We start from the raw sequence: 16,908 nt of genomic DNA, 5'->3' as shown, positions 1-16,908 counted from the left end.
CTAGAACCCCCAGGATTTGGGGCGGATTAAGGCAGAGCCCATGTCCATTCTCCTTTCCAAGGAACGACCCTAGAACCAGGGTTTGTGGGGTGAGAGGGTCCTGAATTGAGGAAACCTGGATTGGCCGTGATTAAGTTCCCACTATCAGCAGGAATGGGGGCCTGGCCTTCTTGCCAAGGGAGAGAGAGGACACGATGCCAGAGGTGACTATTGCCTTTATTGCCTCTGTGCTGGGGTCCTGGGCTGGGGTTCATAGGTATCTGGGGGCAGCAGGTGACACTGGAGCCAAATTATTGCTACTTAGCAAGGTCACCTTGGGGCTTCCCATAGTGCCCTTAGTATGGGTGGGCATGAGCATGCAAATGATATGCAAATGACATGCAAACCAACCCAGGATCCTGCAGAGGGCTCTGGTGCAGCCCCAGGTGCTGAAAGAGTCAGGAGCCTGCCAGCCCAGGAGGGTGATGGGGACACCCAGGTCCTTGCAGACTGCAGACTGATCCAGCCCAGCCTCGGGGGTTGAGTTCGGGGGTATGGACAGTCCCTGAGCATCAGCCCTGCTTCTGCTGCTGGTTGGGGAAAAGCAGAAGCCTGGCCCCAAGATAGCAAGAAGAAAGCAGGCACCCACTAGGTAGCCAGACAGCCCAAGGCCCACTCAGAGAAGGAAGGGACCTGCCCTGGGTCACACAGCAAGGCAGGGGCAGAGGGGACCAGAATCCAGGACTCCTGAGCTAGACAGATGCCAGAGTGCCTCAGAGGCCAAAGCTGTGAGCAATAAAATACACTGTTAAAGAAAGAAATACAAAGCAAGCAGCCCAGTCTCTGATCCCTGGGCTGAGAGATTCTCCACCAGCTGGCTCTGGGAGGGGAGGCCTCTGAGAGCCAGGCCCCAGGTATAGGAGGTGGCAGCGTTCTTGGTCTTGAGCTGAGCTGACCAGTCCAGAAGCTCCAGAAGGACGCAGGCAGGGCTCCAGGGTCCTTGGCTTATGCAGGTGAGGCTCAGTTATTATTCATAATCCACCAGGATGCTGAGGGTCAGAGGTGGGAGTCAGAGGCCATCAGGTGCCCACTGCCCTTCCCCCCAGTTCCCAGGGCTGTGGAGAGGGTTGGGAGCTGAAGCCCACCTGGGAAGAACACAGTGGTGAGGGTGTCTGGAGCCTGCAGGTGGTCAATGAGGATGCGCTGGAAGGCCTTACTGCAGGCGGACTGCTGGTGCCTGGGGAGGGCCGCAGAGTGGACCAAGGCTGGAGCTGGTCCCCAAGGATCGGGACCACATGGTTAAAAGCTCCCCACTCCCACCCAGTCCTGCTGCCTGGTTTCAGATCTGAGTCCTTCCTCATAGTGGCTCTGAGCCTCAGTTTTCTCCTCTGTGAAATGGGGACAATAGTGTCCACTTCACTGGGATACTGGGAGGATTACATGAAATAACACACAAGGCGTGTGGCATAGGCCCTATGCCATAGGGTGTGGCACAGTGGTAAAGGTGTGTATTCATTGTGCACCTACCTTGTACCTGGCACTGTGTTCAGTTCTTTACATGTCATCTCATTTGGGTGATAAGAGGATGCAACTATGATCACTCCCATTTTGAAAAGGAGGCCACTGGGGCTCAGAGGAGTAACTCTCCTGAGGTCACACAGCCAGTGAATAGGAGAGGATGATTTGAACCCAGGCTTGACTCACTCCAGGGCACATACTCAATAAACATTAGCTGTTAGACCACCACTCATACCTTCTCCAGGAGGCCTCATCCTGCCAGAACTCGTACAGGGTGAAGGAGGCATTGTCCAGCATCTTCTGGGCAGACACACTGCAGGGCCAAAGAGACGGCCAGGCCAGGCCTGGGCTGCCACCACCTCTGCCCACCTAGCCAGGGGTGTCTAACGAGAGCCCTGGCCCAGGACGCTCAGTCCCAGCATTCCTCGTGCTCACCCCCCACCCCGACCTTGGCCGGCCCACCACCCGGCTGAGGACTCACTGCAGGCAATGGCTCTGGGCCCCTGTGAAGTCCACGTAGCAGCACAGGGCATGGTGGAAGTCCTGCAGGGCTTCCTCTGCCACCTGCACCTGCCTTTGGGCCACGAGGATGTGCTGGCAAGAGAGGCAGCCTGGTCAGCTGGGGTGGGGTAGGGCAGGGCATGGGGTGAGGGACTGCTGTGGCCTCCAGGACGACCCCACCCTTCTTGTCCTGCACCACACCCAGCCAACCCTGAGGTCGGGCTCCTGCCCCAGCCTGGCCCCCAGCTTCCCTGACTCCATCCTCCTCTTCCCATCACCAAGGTTGCTGCCTTGATCCAGCCACTGTCCCACTCTCCTGCAGTATGGCACCACTTCCTCCTGCCCCCTTTAGCCTCTGTCCACACTGCTCCAGACCCAGCTTTCAGAACTGTAGACAAGGGACACTGATGCCCATGGAAGAACAGAGTTCTGCAGGGTCACAGAGCAAGGGCCAGAACCCAGCACCTGCCTGCCAGGCCCAGGGGACAAGGGCTGGGTCAAGCCTGGAGAAGGGGGCATATGTACAAGACAGAGGCTGAGGGCAGCTGGCCCCATGAACCTCCTCACTTCATCTTCTCCTCCCGGACTCCCACACCCAGCCGCCTGCCCCTCGCACACACTCACCGAGTTGGGCCCCTTGGTAAACTCCTCTTCGTGCAGGGGTTCCAGCCGGGGGGCCTGTGAGGGATGCAGAGCGTGGGCCAGGTCCCTGGCGTGTGCCTGGCTTGGGTGAATTCCCAAAAGGTCCACAGACACGGGGCACTGGCCACACGGCCACTCACCTTGCACTCCAGCTGGTCGATGAGCTCCTGGAGACGGTTGATCTGGAGTCGCCAGTGCATCTCAGCCTCTGAGCTCTGCCCTGGGGGTCAGGCACGGGCCCCCTCAGGCTGGGGGCTTCTTGGGATGAATTGAGGGAAAGTGGAGGAGCAAACACTGGGGCCCTGGGGGATGCCGTGCCCGCCCATCCCACCGCAGGCACACCCACCTGTGTCAGAGGAGCCAGGAGACCAGGTGAGTGACCGACTGACACTCCGCAGGGCCCTGCGCCCTGCCCGCCGGCTGCCTCGGGGCCTGCTCTGCACCTCCACCCTCTCTTCATCTGACCTGAGGGGAGTGGAGGGTCAGCCCGCTGCTCCCAGACTCACGGGGCCAAGCACTGGGGCCCCAGCACGGGCCTGGGTGGGTAAGACAGGCTTCCTGGGACACTGAGGCCCAGCCTCAAAGCCAGCCACCCCTGCTCACCCCTCTTGGCCTCCCTGCCTAAGAACAAGAATGTGGGCTCCAGGATGCTAGAACATGCAACATGATAAAAGCTGAGGGCCTTGACACATGGAGATAAGGGGCATTCATGAACCGGACCCGCAGGTGGGCAGAGCTCCTCACACACCGTGGGCCATGGGCCTGGGCCTCCAGGGTATCTGACGCCCCCTCCAGCGAGCTCTGCAGGGCTTGGAGCTGGCTCACCGTCTCCCGCAATAGGAAGCGTGTCACAAACTGGTCCACCTTGGAGGCCCGCTCATACTCCTGGGGGCAGAGGGGGCATGGTCAGCATCTCCTGGCTCCAAGCATACATTTCTGAATGGGGAGCTGCCCCCTGCACCCCACCCCCTGCTCATCAGAGCAACAGTGGCAGCCTAAAGAGCAGAGGACATGCAGACCTGGCATAAGCAGAAAGGCACTGGGACTCAGTGGGGAGCACACCCCGGACCCCCTCCTTGTCTGGGCCTGGCCTCTCTTACTGGGAGGTATGAGGCCAGCTCACAGAGAAGCATCTGCCATTCTCTGGCCCTCAAGGCCCTTTCCCTGTTGGGGCTCCCACCTTCAGCCAGTGAGGCCGCCGGCACAGCTAGACTGGGCTGGGTGGGGTGGGGCAGGGCAATTTTGACCCACGAGGCAAAATCACAGCGTGATATAGCGCCATACTCACCAGCTGGCCCCAAACTCACAGGCTTACTATTCATTCATTCATCCATTCATTCATTCACTCATCCATGCAACACACATTGACTGAGCACCTCTTTTTTTTTTTTTTTTTTTGCGGTACGCGGGCCTCTCACTGTTGTGGCCTCTCCCATTGCGGATCACAGGCTCCGGACGCACAGGCTCAGCGGCCATGGCTCAAGGGCCCAGCCGCTCCGCGGCATGTGGGATCTTCCCAGACGGACCAGGGCACGAACCTGTGTCCCCTGCATCGGCAGGCAGACTCTAACCACTGCGCCACGAGGGAAGCCCTACTGAGCACCTCTTACTAGGAGCTGCAGATACAAGACAGCAGGTCGCTGGCCTCACACACACACCCCAGCACTGATCCCCGTCTACACCACCATTTTCCCCCAGCCCTTGCCAAGGCAGGCAGAGACAGGGAGGACCACCATGTGCCAGGCCCTGTGCTGCCCACCTGGAACGCTCAGAGACTCCCCAGCTACCTTCATCTCCTTCTGCCTCAGTTTCCTCACCTATAAAACAGGGATGGTAATAGCCATCTCGCTGAGCTGTTGAGAGGCTCCAGTGAGATATCTCCTACATAGGGCTCAGCCTAGTACCTGGCACATAAGTTCTCAATAAAGAACTGCCATTGTTTTCATGGTCAAACAGAATTCTAACAAGAAACCTGCCCACTCCACCTACACACACAGTACAGGGTGGGAGTCCTGGGGAGCTGCGGTGCCCCCCTCCACAAGGGGCTCCAGAGGCACCTACATTAAGGGCTTCATCTTCTGCCCATAACCTGCCTCAATTCAGCCATCATGGGCCGGGACAGAAGGGGGTTGGGAACCTCTCATTCCCAGACAGGCCAGTGGCTCCTCCAGGCCTCATCTCTAGACTTCCTGGCCGTCCTCTGAGCTTCCTGAAATCCTCCCAATCAATTCCCTTGCTGGTGCTTAAGATGACTGATCAGTTTCTGTTGTTTACAACCAAAGAACCTGGCTGACACAAGCACCCATTCTGCGTCAGGCCCTGTTTCGAAGCAGAGTTTCATTTAATCCTCCTAATCATTTACAGGAAACATAATTGACCCCGTTTTGCATATGAAAACACTGAGGCCTACAGAAGTTGATTACCTTGGCCAAGGTCACACAACTAGTTAGCAGCAGAGTCAGAATTCAAACCCAGGTCCCACAAACTCCTCTCCTCACCACTAAGCACCTTACAAGCATCGCCTCACACTTATCATCATTAGCCCAGTTTTACAGCTGAGAAACCAAGGCCAGAAGTCACAGACAGAGTAAATGGAGCCGAGATTGGCCCGTGTGTACTGGGAGGAGCAGCTCGGAGCCTGGAGCTGGTAAGGTCGACCCATGAGGTCACAATGTGGCCTCCCTGGGACAGAGCCGGGGCAGGGCAGAGGCAGCGTGGGCCAGGCCCCCCAGTGCTGACCAGCCCTGCCATGGGAAACAACAGTTCCCACAAGAGGACCAAAGTGCCCAAGCAGGCCCGCAAGGAGCGGCCACCTGACACGGACAAGGCCTGGCAGAAACAGCAGTTCTTCAATCACCTCAAGTGGAAGAAGCCGAGTGTGAGTCCCAGGGGGGAAAGGGGCAGATGGAGTTCAGGGGACCTGGACAGGTGGACAGGAGGGGATGCTGGGACGAGGAGGGGGAGCACGAGGGGATTCTCCCAACGGTGGACAGATGGGTGGAGGGCCTGGCATGGCGAATCAGCCCTAGCTGGTGCCACTGGGGCTCTGGGCACAGGGAGTTCCCTTATGCCCCCTTTCCATTCCCCCTCCTCAAGTGGGCAGAGGCCCTGGACCGGGGCCGGGGTGGGTGAGGGTCTCAGCATCGAGGCTGGGAGGGCAGGCAGCGGATTTCATAAACATAACCGGAGTGAGGTCTCAGGAGGTCAGCCTGGTGGGGGCGGGGGTGAGGGTTTCCAGAGGGGAGTCAGGATCCTGGGCGAGGAGGGCAGGGTGCCTGCCTCCCCCAGCTCCCCCTGCCCGGGCTGGGAGGATGGCAGGAGTCCCAGAAACGTAGAGGGGGCAGGGTCCTGGGAGATAGAACCCGGGTGGGTGAGAGTCCCCGATAGGAAGGTGGGGCGCGCTCTTTCCCCTCACGCCCCTGCCCCACCCCCACCCCCAGACCAAGATCGTGCTGCTTCTCCTCCTGGACGAGCGGCAGCAGCTAGCCGAGGCGACGGCGGGCCCGGGCACGCGGCCCGGGCGGCCCGGTGAGGACGCGGCAAGCGCCCCCGTGGGCTCCCAGGTGGCGGCGCCCACGTTGCAAGGTGCGGGCGACGGCGCTGAGCGGCGCGAGGGCGCTCGTGGGCACGTAATGAAGACGATCCTAGTCAAGCTGCTGCTGCTGGACGCAAGGCTGCAGGAGGAGGGGCGCCGCGTGGCGGGTGGGCCCGGGGGCGGGCCCGGCGCGGGGGGCGGGGCCAAGGCCGCGCTTGGCTGGCAGTGGCTCAACGCCCGTCTGCTGACCGAGAGCAAGGCGGGCGGCTACGCCGAAGCTGCCTAGGTAAGCAGCCGAGCAAGCGGCGCCGCTGCCCTCGCCCACGGCACTGAGTGCGTGGACCGGACCTCCGGACCCCAGCCCATACCAATAAAGAGCGCATAGCAACCCTGGCTTCTGTAGCCCTCCCTGTCTGAGGCATCGGGGCGTAGAGCTGGGGTGGGGGAAACTGAGACCCTGAGCGAGACAGGGGAGAACAGGCGTATTGAAGGCAGAGCCACAGCCATGGCCTGGAGCCAAGGCTGTTTTTGCTTCCTCCTTTCTTGTGACCCAAGAGTCAGAACCCCTCTTCCGGGCTGGCGGGGGGGTGGGGTGGAGGGCACCCTGCCACAGTGGAGGGAGGCCGCTCCTCTCCCCTCCAGCTCCAGGCCCGGGTCAGATCCTGACGGCTCTGCAGGCCCAATGGAAGAGAGCTTGGGCAAACCCAGGCTTGGCCACGCTAGGAGGAGGGGCCTGCTTCCAGCAGAGGCCAGGCAGCTCCAAGAGTCTCCAGCACTCACAGGTCCTTCTTAAGCTGAGGGAAGGTCCCAGGCAAAAAGCCACCACCTTGGGGAAGAAGTGTGAAGGTGTCATGGTCAGCATAGTCTGAGGCTTAGACTCACGTTCTGCCTGTGAGAGCACCCAGGAGGAGAGGCTGGGGTCCCTGGTCTTCTGACCCCTCACTCCTAACCCACTCTGCTTGGTAACCCTCAAGGCACCTCAGTCACTTGTCTCCCAAATGACCCTGTCCCATCCTCTTGCCCACATTGCAACCAAAGGCTTCTTCCAAACCACTCATCTGTAGGGCAGTTTACGCTCCCGCTCATAAGCTCACACTGGTTCTCCGCTGCACACAGGGAAACGGCCAAACTTATTACTGGGATGTACAGGTCCAGACCCCCAGCCTCGGTCTTCGCCTCTAGGGCTTCTTAGTGACTTCCACCCTCACCCCTGCTCTGGCCGTATTGCCACTTGTGGTCTTCAATTCGAGGTTCACCTCCCTAATTCACCCACAAGAGGCCCTGCATGCTTTCTGTGGGCGGGACCCAGCTGCTTCTCTCTCTCCTGGGTCCCAAAGCCAGCTCCGGACCCTACCCCCTCCAGCCCTGCCAAAGCTGCAGCCTGCATTCCACTGGAGACCAACATCAGAATGCCCCCTTTGGGGGCAGATGCATCAGGGGTGAAGGTCCCAGTTCACTAAAACCACAGGCACAGCTTCTGCTGAAGAGACACTTTTGTCAGTGTCAATACCACATCACCTGCATCAGGCTGGAGGCTGTACTACCCATAGCATCTCCCCTGCTGCTTTGTGAGAACTGACCCTTTCCTACCATCCACATGGTTACAATCAGGGTAACCACGTTCCTCAATGTGGCCACACCTCCTGGCCTAAGCAATTGGCCCAAGCTGGTCCTATCAGCCCCTTCCCTGGGTCTGTCATTTAGGAGCTGTAGGAGACTATGTTTCCTATAGGAATGTGCACAGGCTGAAGCCAGTCTAGAGAAGAATATAACCAGAACGCAGAGCCAGTGAACATCTTGGATCCCCCACAGGCCGGCAGTCAGGCCCTGGTTCCAGTCTTTTCCTAAAACCTGATTTCACCCTTGCCTTGGTATCCATAAGACATACAAGATCCTTGTGATAAAAGTCCGTATTTTAGCTTAAGCTCACCGGAATGGGTCTTCAACTTGCAAGCAGAATGGTCCTAAAGAGAATAAAGAGACCCTGCAGAGACAAGCCGTGGACTATTTCCTTTGTGTGAGGACGACCGCCTTTCGGAGGAAGTAACTGAGCCCAGAGAGAGATTAGGACTTGCTCAGTGTACAGTGAGTCAGCCTCAGAACTGAGTCCCAAACTCAGGTCCACGTTTGTAAGCCCCTGAAGGTAGGATCCCTTCGTGGGCTACCTGGGCCCTTGAAGGCTAAGCACACAGAGGTCTTCAGGGTGTCTGGAGATCCATGATTAAGAGCTTTCTCTTCAGCGTTGAGAGGGAAGGGGCCGCACATTTGGCCAGAGCACATGAGATAATCCGAAGTGGTTTGGGGAAGGAATCAAATTGGTTGGGCTGAGTGGCTGAGGCCAGACCCCTGGATGTCAAAATCACTGCCCTTGACCGTGTCCCAGGAGAGAGGATGGGTCTGGGGCGCTTTCATCAGGGTAGAGGCTGCGAAAGCACAGCAGGTGTTGAGAACTGAGGTCACAATGAGTCCAAGTGCTTTTCCTTCCTTCTCTGACCACCCCCTCCCAACTCCACGACCAGGAACTACAATACTTTGGTCAAGCCCAGTTGAGAAGTGCCGGGAGAAATCCAGGGTCTCAAGGGCCGGGCTGGACTCCTGGGTCCCCAAGGGGGATATATGTCTAGAAAACATTGCCACAAGGCCCCTTCATTCTCAGAGCTGCTCCTGGAGGCTTCTCAATCTCTTAAAGCGGCCCTCTCATCATCCACCTCAGCAAGGGCTTACTTACGGGGCGGAGCCACACCACCCAGGCGAGTCTTCAGAGAGGGGGTGGGGCCTTGAGCCAGAGGAGGACCAAGAGGGACTGAGCCAGAGCCCAGTTAGGGCGGAGACTGACACTTGAACCAAAGGTCGGGCCTCAGGCCCAGGGGCGGAGCCAAGAGCTGAAAAGAGACCTCCACTCCGGCCAGAAGAGTGGGACTTCAGGACCAGAGGGCAGAGCCCAAGGAATGAGAGTGATAGTTCTCTAGCTCAGAAACGCGGGGACGTAGGCCCGTGAGGCAGAGCCAAGAGCTGAAAGGCGGGCCACCATCAAATCCAGCTGAGGCGGGGTTCTCACGCCGGGGGCGGAGCTTTGGGCTGAAGGGCGTGGCCGGCCCGAAGGTGGCGTCGCTGTCCGGGAGTCGCCGGGTCCGCCGGCTGCCCTCGCTGGGCCGCGTCGCGGTGGTGGTGGACCAGGGCTCGGGCTTCACCAAGGCGGGCTTCGCGGGCGAGGAGCAGCCGCGCCTGGTACTGAAGAGCTCCAGCCTGATGCCCAGCTGGGACCGGCCCGTGCTGCCCGGGGCGCCCGGCTGCGAGCTGGCGGGCGGCGTGGTGCGGGCTCACCCCATCAAGCACGGCGTGGTGGTGGACTGGGAGGCGCTGGAGGGGCTGTGGGAGCGCCTGCTGGTTGGCGGCCTGCGGGTGTGCCCAGAGCAGTGGCCGGTGCTGGTGAGCGATTCGCCGTCGGCTCCGCCCGCGGGCCGCGAGAGGGTGGCCCAAATGCTGTTCGAGGCCCTGGCAGTGCCCGCGTGCCACATGGCCAGCACCGCGTTGCTGGCGCTCTGCTCTGTCGGCGCGTTCAGCGGGCTGGCCTTGGAGGCGGGCGCGGGTGTGTGCCACGCCACACCCATCTATACGGGCCACTCGTGGCACGAGGCCACCTTCCGGCTGGACGTGGCAGGCAGTACTCTGTCACGCTACCTGCGGGACCTGCTGGTGGCAGCCTGCCCCGATCAACGACTGCATGCCCTGCCCCGCAAGGTCATCACACAGCTCAAGAAGCGCTGCTGCTATGTGTCGCTGGACTTCGAGGGTGACCTCCGTAACCCTGCCCGCCACCATCCTGTCAGTTTCTACTTAGGCAATGGGTGCTCTGTCTGCCTCAGCAGCAAGCGCTTCCGCTGCCCGGAACCTATCTTCCAGCCGGGTCTGCCCACCCTGGCCTTCCAGGCACTGCAGAGGATGCCCCCAACACTACGGACACGGCTGGCCAACACCGTGGTGCTGGCCGGTGGCTCCACGCTTTTCCCTGGCTTCACTGAGCGCCTGGAGATGGAGCTGGAAGCTCAGTGCTGGCGGCATGGTTATGGGGCACTGCAGCCTCGCCTGGTGGCCAAGCCCGGGTGTGGCACAGCAGTGTGGACAGGTGGCTCCATGATGGCCTCACTGCATTCCTTCCAATGCTACTGGATGACCCGGGCCATGTACCAGGAATGTGGCTCCAGGCTGGTGCATGAAGTGTTCAACTGACTCATGTTGGACTGGAGGGGTGGTGCCACGATGGGGGGGGTGCAGAGGCAGACACCTGGCAGGCTGAGCTGCAGCTCTATCAGAGGCATTGAGTGCCGGATAAAAGGCTCAGTGATTGGAGCTGGCAGAGTCATGTGGTGATGGGTCACCCTCTACCCCTTTCTGGGCCAGGAGGAGGTGGTCAGGACCCCTGGGGCCCTTACTTTGACCTGCAGTTTGAATCCCCACTAACCAGTGCCAGTTCAGAGAATGCCAGTCTAGGGGCCCACCCCCAGGGCCCTGTTTCCATGGCAACAAGGAAGGCGATGCCCCCACCTGTGTCCAGGCCACAGATATGGAAGTCGTCATAACATACCAACCCCTCATCATATACCATTTGGATTCCCATCCCATGCCAGGCCCCAAGGGATGACCCTTTGAAAAACTACTAAATCCCATGTGAAAGCAACCAGAAGGGGAAGCCCTGTCCTCAGATGATCATCAACTTGCTGAGAGCCTCAAAGTGAGGTCAGGCACGATCCCAGGCCTGCTCACTGTTCCCTCCTCACCCCCTTAGGCGGAGACATTTCTTAAAAAGAACACAAAGGGAGGGGTGCCTTTCGGTGTTTTTAAAATACCATCCAAGGGCCTGGAGCCCGGGCCGTGAGTACTGTTTATGCTTGTGCACACATGTCCATACACAGACACAAACACATGGGTGCACACATGCCTGCCTACTCACGCATGTCCTTAGGCTGCCCCCCAACCAAGCTCCACACACCAGTACGAGCCTCTGGATGTGTGTGAGCGTGCCCTCCCCCACAGCCCATCCCTGCTGGGAGCTGGCCTTCATACCCCACAACAGTTAGGTCTGGTCAATAATAAAAGCAGTAGCAGCAGCAGCTCCAGGTGTGACGTGGCTACTGCGTGCCAGGCAGAGGTCTCGGTGCTGGGAATAGAGTAGAGAACGAGACGGACAAAAATCCCTGCCTTCATTCTCGTTTAATTGTCACAACAAATGTCTGGAGGTAGGTTCTATTATAATGCCCAGTTTACAGATGAAGAAACTGAGGCCCAGAGAGGTAAGATGCACAGCCAGAAAGTGGGAGCTGGGATTAGAACCCAGGCGTCTAGCTCCACAGCCCTGAGCCCAGTGGTGGAGGCTGCCACAGCACAGCAGACACCCCCTGCCCTCATTTTGGGCCCCCCACCATCAGCCCCTCCACTCACCAGCTTAGTGGTGTCCATGGCAGTGAGCACTGCACAGTTCAGCGACTCCAGTGCAGCCAGCACAGGCCGATAGACGCCCAGGTGTTCAGAGAAGTAGTCTGAGGGCAGAGGAGGTGCTCAAAGGTTCCCGGACCCCCACCCCGCCTTTTACAAGCTGGAATTCCCCAGCAGCCAACCAGGCCTCATACCCTGAGCCCAGCCGATCCTGTTCCATGGGACACCAGCAACAGCCTCTCATCACACCCACCTGCCCAGGAGTCCCGGGAGACAAGAGCTCCCATGGGCCTACTCACCACACAGTTTCTCCGTTTCCAAATTGCTACAGGGAAAAGAGAAGGCACCCTTCAGACCCGCTGACTTGGGCCTGGTAAACTGGGACTTTGAAGCCAATGTTCCTCTCCTCTTCCTGCCCAGCTCAGGCTGACAAGGAGGCAACTTCTGACTCCACCCCAGGTTAAGTTGCTCAGTGGACAGACAGGGGGAGCACGGGTACTATCAGCCCACCAAACACTCTCTGAGGGCAAAACTTCAGTCCCACTCTCTGCCTCCAAGGGGGTTTCAGCCCGGGGAGGCAGATATGAACACAGGCCAGAGAGGAGTGGTTAGAGCTGGGAAGGGGGAGCCAGGTCCCAGGTCTGCGGAAATGCAGAGAAGGCATGGAGTATTACTTGGTAGGTCAGGGAGGGCTTCCTGGAGGAGGGGCTGCCTAAGTTAGGCCTTGAAGGAGAAGAAATCTGACTGCAGTATCTGGTGGTGGTTAGGTGGTAGCACTGCAGACAAAGGGTCCAGCCCAAGCCTGAGAACATGGGAGGACACGGGAGCCTAGGATTTATTCTAAGGAGATGGGGGAAAGGGAAGTGAGAGGGAGGGATAGCTGTGCATGTGTGTGCACCCATATGAGGAAGCAGGAGAGAAGGCAAGCAAACTCGCACTAAGGCCTGTAGATGTGGAAGCACCTGCATCCATGGGTGGAAGCAGGCGGGGGCCAGCTGTCCCCAGGCATCCTCTGGTCCCTGCAGGAAGCGGGAGTTGGAAGAGGGGGCACCTGTGGGCTGAACCATAGGTGGTGACTCAGGCCTGGCTATTTTGGGGTCCCAGCTGGAAGCAGTGTGATGAGCAAGGCTGGAGCCAGGGAGGGGGTAGGTGGGTGGGTAAAGTTGGCACCGAGCCCTGGCACCCCTCTCCCTCTGCCCCCCTCATCCTCCATAAGGAACCAAAGCAGCAGGAGACACAGTGGGGTTGGGACAGCCTGGCCTCACATCTACATGCGGCGCACACATCCCCCTTGAGTACTCACTCAGAGGGATGCCCGTCAATACTGCTGAACAGCTCTCGCAGCTCCCCGGGGCTGAGAACCCCATCGGCAAAGTAATTCTGGAATTCTTCAAATGAGAGCTTACCATCATCTGGGCGGGGTGGGTGGACAAAGAGCAGAGTCAGTATCCCTGACCCTGGCTGTACCCCTGCCACAAGATCCAGGCCCACTGAAGGCTTTGCAGCATCTCACAACCACCCAGCCAAGTGGAATGGGATTCTGAGCTTGATGGGAGGCCTGGCCATTGGGGACAAAAGGGCTGGGGCCCCCAGAGGTGCCCACTTAAGGCAACAGGGCCCACTTTGCAGGCACCCAAGGGACAGGGCAGTACACAAGTAGCACTGGGTACGGACTCAATGTTTGCCAAATGAAGAAACAAATGAACAACAGCCTGGGTCACAGTCAGATCATGGCAGGGCCAGATGTCACTTGGAGGACTCGGGGCTGGGTCTCTGCCCCACATGCTGGCCAGTGTGGCTCCAGGGTGGAGGGGACCTCCGTGCTCTGGACCCAGGCCCTTCACAGAGAAGCCACAGGGAGTCAGATAAGATCTTCCTAAGAGTGGAGCCCCTGTAAGTAGCAGGAGGCTGGCTCAGGAGGGAAAGACCTCCCCATCACAGGGGGCATGTAGCAGAGGCCAAGAGCATTACCCGTGAGGTCTCTAAGCAGATGGGGTGGGGAGAGTGGAGCTGGGGGAGGGTCTGAACTTCCCCAGACAAGATGCTGTGATCCAAATGAGACCATGTGCCCTGATCAACCGGTTGGAACAAATGGTCTCCACCAATTTGAAGAGACCCAGGGAGAAGGGGCAAGGGGTGGGGACACAATCCTCTCTCAAGGAGGCCGAAACATAAACAGGTCTGAAGCCCCCAGCTGAAAGTGAGGTCAAGGCTGACGGGCTGTCTCAGCTCAGACCCTCCACTGGCCAATCAAGGCACCGTGGGCTGCTCTGAGTCACCTATGCGCAGCAACCTGCCTGCCGGGTCCCCTAATGGCTCCTGCTTTAGCTTTCAAGGTTTTGCCAGACCAGAGTCTGAGACTGCCCAGCACCCAGGGCAGGAGGAGCTGATTCCCTGGACCTAGCTTCATCCTGCCCAAGCCCTCCCTGTGTCCAGGTGGTTGGTAATGTGGAAAGTGACTGAGCACTCTAAAAATCTAAGATAAAATCCCCCAAAGGGCCTCATCTCCATGACCGCACCCTTCCAAGCCCCTCACACAGGGAGCCTGGGACCAAGCATCACATTAGACCTGGGTTCAAGGCCCACCACCTCAGGCAGCCTGCTTTACCTCTCTGGGCCCCTGCTCCTTTGTCTGTGAAATGGGGTAAAGAATTCTCACCTAGCTTGCAGTGTGAGGACAACATAAGGTCATATACGAGAAGTACCCCCCAGTGTGCCAGGGCACTGCATGAAAATAAGCCCCCACCTCCAGCCTCTGGCTAAGTTACATTTCCTCCACTCTCCATCCTGCCAAACTTGATTCAAAACAACACTTCCTCCAAGAAGGACACCTGGGTTCATTCTCCTGATTTGGGTCCTCAAGATTTTTCTCCATTCTAGACTGTGCCCCCAAACCCCCAACCCTCCCCTGGGCCTCCCTGATGTCCGTCACCCATGCCCCCACTGTGGGACCCAGGGGAAACCACACTCACCATTCTTGTCTGCTCTGCGGAAAACCTAAAGGACAAAAGGGCATGGATGGGAGCTGTGAGCTGGGAGGCAAGAGGCTCCCACCCAACTCAACAGAGCCTCAGCTGGCTGGCCTGCCCCCTGCGTCTCCCTTCCTCCTGCCCAGCATGGTCCCAGCTCCCTGCCCAGCTCGGCCCTGCAGGAGCTTTTCCAGCAAGGTGAGCCCAGGAAGAGCACACAGCGGGCCCCACTGCTTGCTCACTTCTCCTGCGGGCCTGGCCTGTGGGGGTGCTCCACGCCAGCTCTCTGCACCCTCACCTCCCACACCCAGAGTCAGTCCCAAGTTCTGTCTGATGCATCAGCCCTCGAATGGTCCCAGCTTGAGGAAGGTGGGGAAATGGGCCAAGATGCGGCCTGAGTATCCTGGGCACCCATCCCAGACCTGAACCCCAACTCTGCTGTGTGGCTATGGTCTGTCCCAGACTCTGCCCACTCCGGGTTGTGTCTCTGTGAGCTTGTTGAAGACCCTGACATGCAGGTAGTGGCTAGTCCTTTCTTTGTGGGTACCTGTTTTCCCACTAGCACACAGGGGAGCAGCCCAGGGTTAACCCTTCCAGGGCTGGGGCTTCCTATGAGGCCGACTCAGTATGAGGGTCTTGGGCAGGCCTGTGTGCGTGTGTGTGCGTGTGTGTGTGTGTACATGCAAGGGTGGACAGACTGTATTCATGGAGAAGCAGACAGGAAGGGCAACAGAAGCAGCAAGAGCGGAGTAGAGTCAAGACTTGGTCCCTGTCTCCCCTAGGGACCAGAGACTCCCAGGTCACCCAAAGCAGCCCAGCAAATAGGAGACCAGCAGGCCTGGCAAGGAGGGGCAGGCCAAAGCCTGGACAGAGAGCCCCTATCAGCTCCAGGTCCTGAATACCTCTTCCCTCTGGCTGTTTTCTTGGGTCAGTAAGGCTCAGGGATGAATGTAATCCCTAGCCAGAAGCCTGACTCAGAGAAGGTCTGCCACTGGCTCGGGGTCCACACAGCAACCCAGCAGCCTGGAGATACAGGGGGGGTGAGAGTGGGGGAGGGGTACTAAGCTGAGAATGAGGACACCTAGGGCCACACCCTAGTGTGCCCCTGCCTCCATGTGTGATCTCGGACATATCCCTAACCCTCCAGGCCTTGGTTTTTCCATCTGGGAAGTGGGAGGGTCAGGTCCCTTCCAGCCGGGAGGACTGTGGCCAAGTGCTGAGTCACTAGGAACAGTGGGGAGGGGGCAGGAGTACAGCCTTTCCCACTGGCAGGGACCTCTGGGAGTGGGGGCATGAGAGGCACAGGATGGGCTGAGGGCTGGGGTGAAAGGTGGGGAAAGGGTTCAGGGCAGTGACCGAGGTCGGGCCAGGCTGCTCCACGCTGGTGTCCATAGGGGCTGCAGGGCCACCTGCCAGTCAGGAGAGGGTGTACAGACCACAGAGAATGACTGTGGGCAGCCCCGACCAACTGTGGGATCCTTGGGTTGGATCTAAGGGACTCTGGGGTCAGCACCAGGTCAGGAGTCAGGCGACTGCTTCCTCTTCCAGGCCCCCTGCCTGGGTCAACCCGGACACTTGACTGCTCCTGTGATCAAGGGTCGACAGCCGCCCCCCCCCGGCCAGACACATACATGGGGTGGTTCCGGGTTGGGGGGCAGGAGGGACAGTGACACTGAACCAGAGACAAGAAGAGATAAAGAGAGAAAGAATGAGAGACAGAATGGGACACAAAGGTTGCGAGATAAAGATAAGGGAGACACACGGAAACAGAGAGAGCAGGGTCAGAGAGAGATAGTAAGAGAGGCAGAGACCCAGAGGCAGCGGCAGGGCCCCCAACAGACCTGGAGGAAGAGAGACGGACATGGAGACGGGGAAAAGCAGAGTGAGAGAGCCACAGAGACGGCGGCAGGGAGAGACAGTGAGAGACAGTGTCCAGGGAGTTACAGGGAGAGATACGACAGAGACCTGGAGAGATACCGCGAGAGACACCACCCCCAGGGCCACAGCGCCGGCGCCCCCGGCCCGCTCCCCACTCACGTCTTGGAAGAGCGCGTGTCCTGCGGGCCCGGTGGCCGGCGCGGGCGCGGGGGGTCGCGGGGGCTCCGGCGCAGGCGGCCGGATCAGGCACACGGTGAGCAGCCCCGCGCACGCCATGGCGCCGCCACCCGTTCGGCTCCGGCTCTATGCGGCTGCAGGCTCCGGACGCCACCGCCGCGGACTTCGGGGCACAGGAAGGGGGGGCGCCCGCCGATCGGCGCCGGCGCGGAGGCTGAGGGCCCCGCCCCCCGCGGCTCCGCCCCCGCCCCCGCCCGGAGGGCCGCCGAGGCCCCC

At 59.5% G+C, this 16,908-nt stretch overlaps 3 protein-coding genes across 11 annotated transcripts; 2 read left to right on the top strand and 1 right to left on the bottom strand.

The window, feature by feature from the left end:
* Positions 1-208: 208 nt before the first annotated feature.
* On the bottom strand, positions 209-16,795 carry NECAB3 (N-terminal EF-hand calcium binding protein 3). 9 transcript variants are annotated; one of them, XM_082644444.1, is made up of 14 exons: positions 16,615-16,795; positions 14,581-14,605; positions 12,912-13,020; positions 12,571-12,666; positions 11,908-11,933; positions 11,615-11,712; positions 3,389-3,525; positions 2,987-3,105; positions 2,781-2,898; positions 2,623-2,676; positions 1,979-2,091; positions 1,733-1,810; positions 1,125-1,216; positions 209-1,028 (listed from the first exon to the last, which is right to left on the bottom strand). In XM_082644444.1, exons 1-14 carry the CDS (start codon positions 16,729-16,731, stop codon positions 1,011-1,013), a joined length of 1,200 nt encoding a protein of 399 aa, XP_082500570.1. In that variant the 5' UTR covers positions 16,732-16,795; the 3' UTR covers positions 209-1,010. The 9 variants fall into 9 exon arrangements, 8 of the variants coding, with proteins under 8 accessions (XP_082500570.1, XP_082500571.1, XP_082500572.1 ...); XM_082644445.1 differs by having other exon boundaries at positions 2,781-2,895; XM_082644446.1 differs by having other exon boundaries at positions 2,781-2,860.
* LOC309817439 (uncharacterized protein C20orf144) lies at positions 5,173-6,461 on the top strand (the record flags this gene model as incomplete). The annotated part of the gene is made up of 2 exons (XM_082645767.1): positions 5,173-5,518; positions 6,081-6,461. The coding sequence occupies exons 1-2, from the start codon at positions 5,312-5,314 to the stop codon at positions 6,459-6,461; spliced, it is 588 nt and encodes a 195-aa protein (XP_082501893.1). The 5' UTR covers positions 5,173-5,311.
* On the top strand, positions 9,692-10,405 carry ACTL10 (actin like 10; the record flags this gene model as incomplete). The annotated part of the gene is made up of 1 exon (XM_082645070.1): positions 9,692-10,405. One exon carries the CDS (start codon positions 9,692-9,694, stop codon positions 10,403-10,405), a length of 714 nt encoding a protein of 237 aa, XP_082501196.1.
* Positions 16,796-16,908: the final 113 nt, after the last annotated feature.

This window comes from Mesoplodon mirus, assembly GCF_964341445.2.
Source record: "Mesoplodon mirus genome assembly, chromosome: 15".
Taxonomy (NCBI): Eukaryota; Metazoa; Chordata; class Mammalia; order Artiodactyla; family Ziphiidae; genus Mesoplodon; species Mesoplodon mirus.
The sequence above is the reverse complement of the archived record's forward strand: the minus strand, read 5'-3'. Positions and strand labels throughout refer to the sequence as shown.

Coding starts and splice junctions, on each gene's coding strand:
- NECAB3 (XM_082644444.1), bottom strand. CDS start 16,731: ATGGCGTGCGCGGGGCTGCTCACCGTGTGCCTGATCCGGCCGCCTGCG. Junction 2,677..2,780: donor TCGACCAGCTGGAGTGCAAG/GTGAGTGGCCGT, acceptor CATCCCTCACAG/GCCCCCCGGCTGGAACCCCT. Junction 1,811..1,978: donor GCCCAGAGCCATTGCCTGCA/GTGAGTCCTCAG, acceptor TTGGCCCTGCAG/TGTGTCTGCCCAGAAGATGC.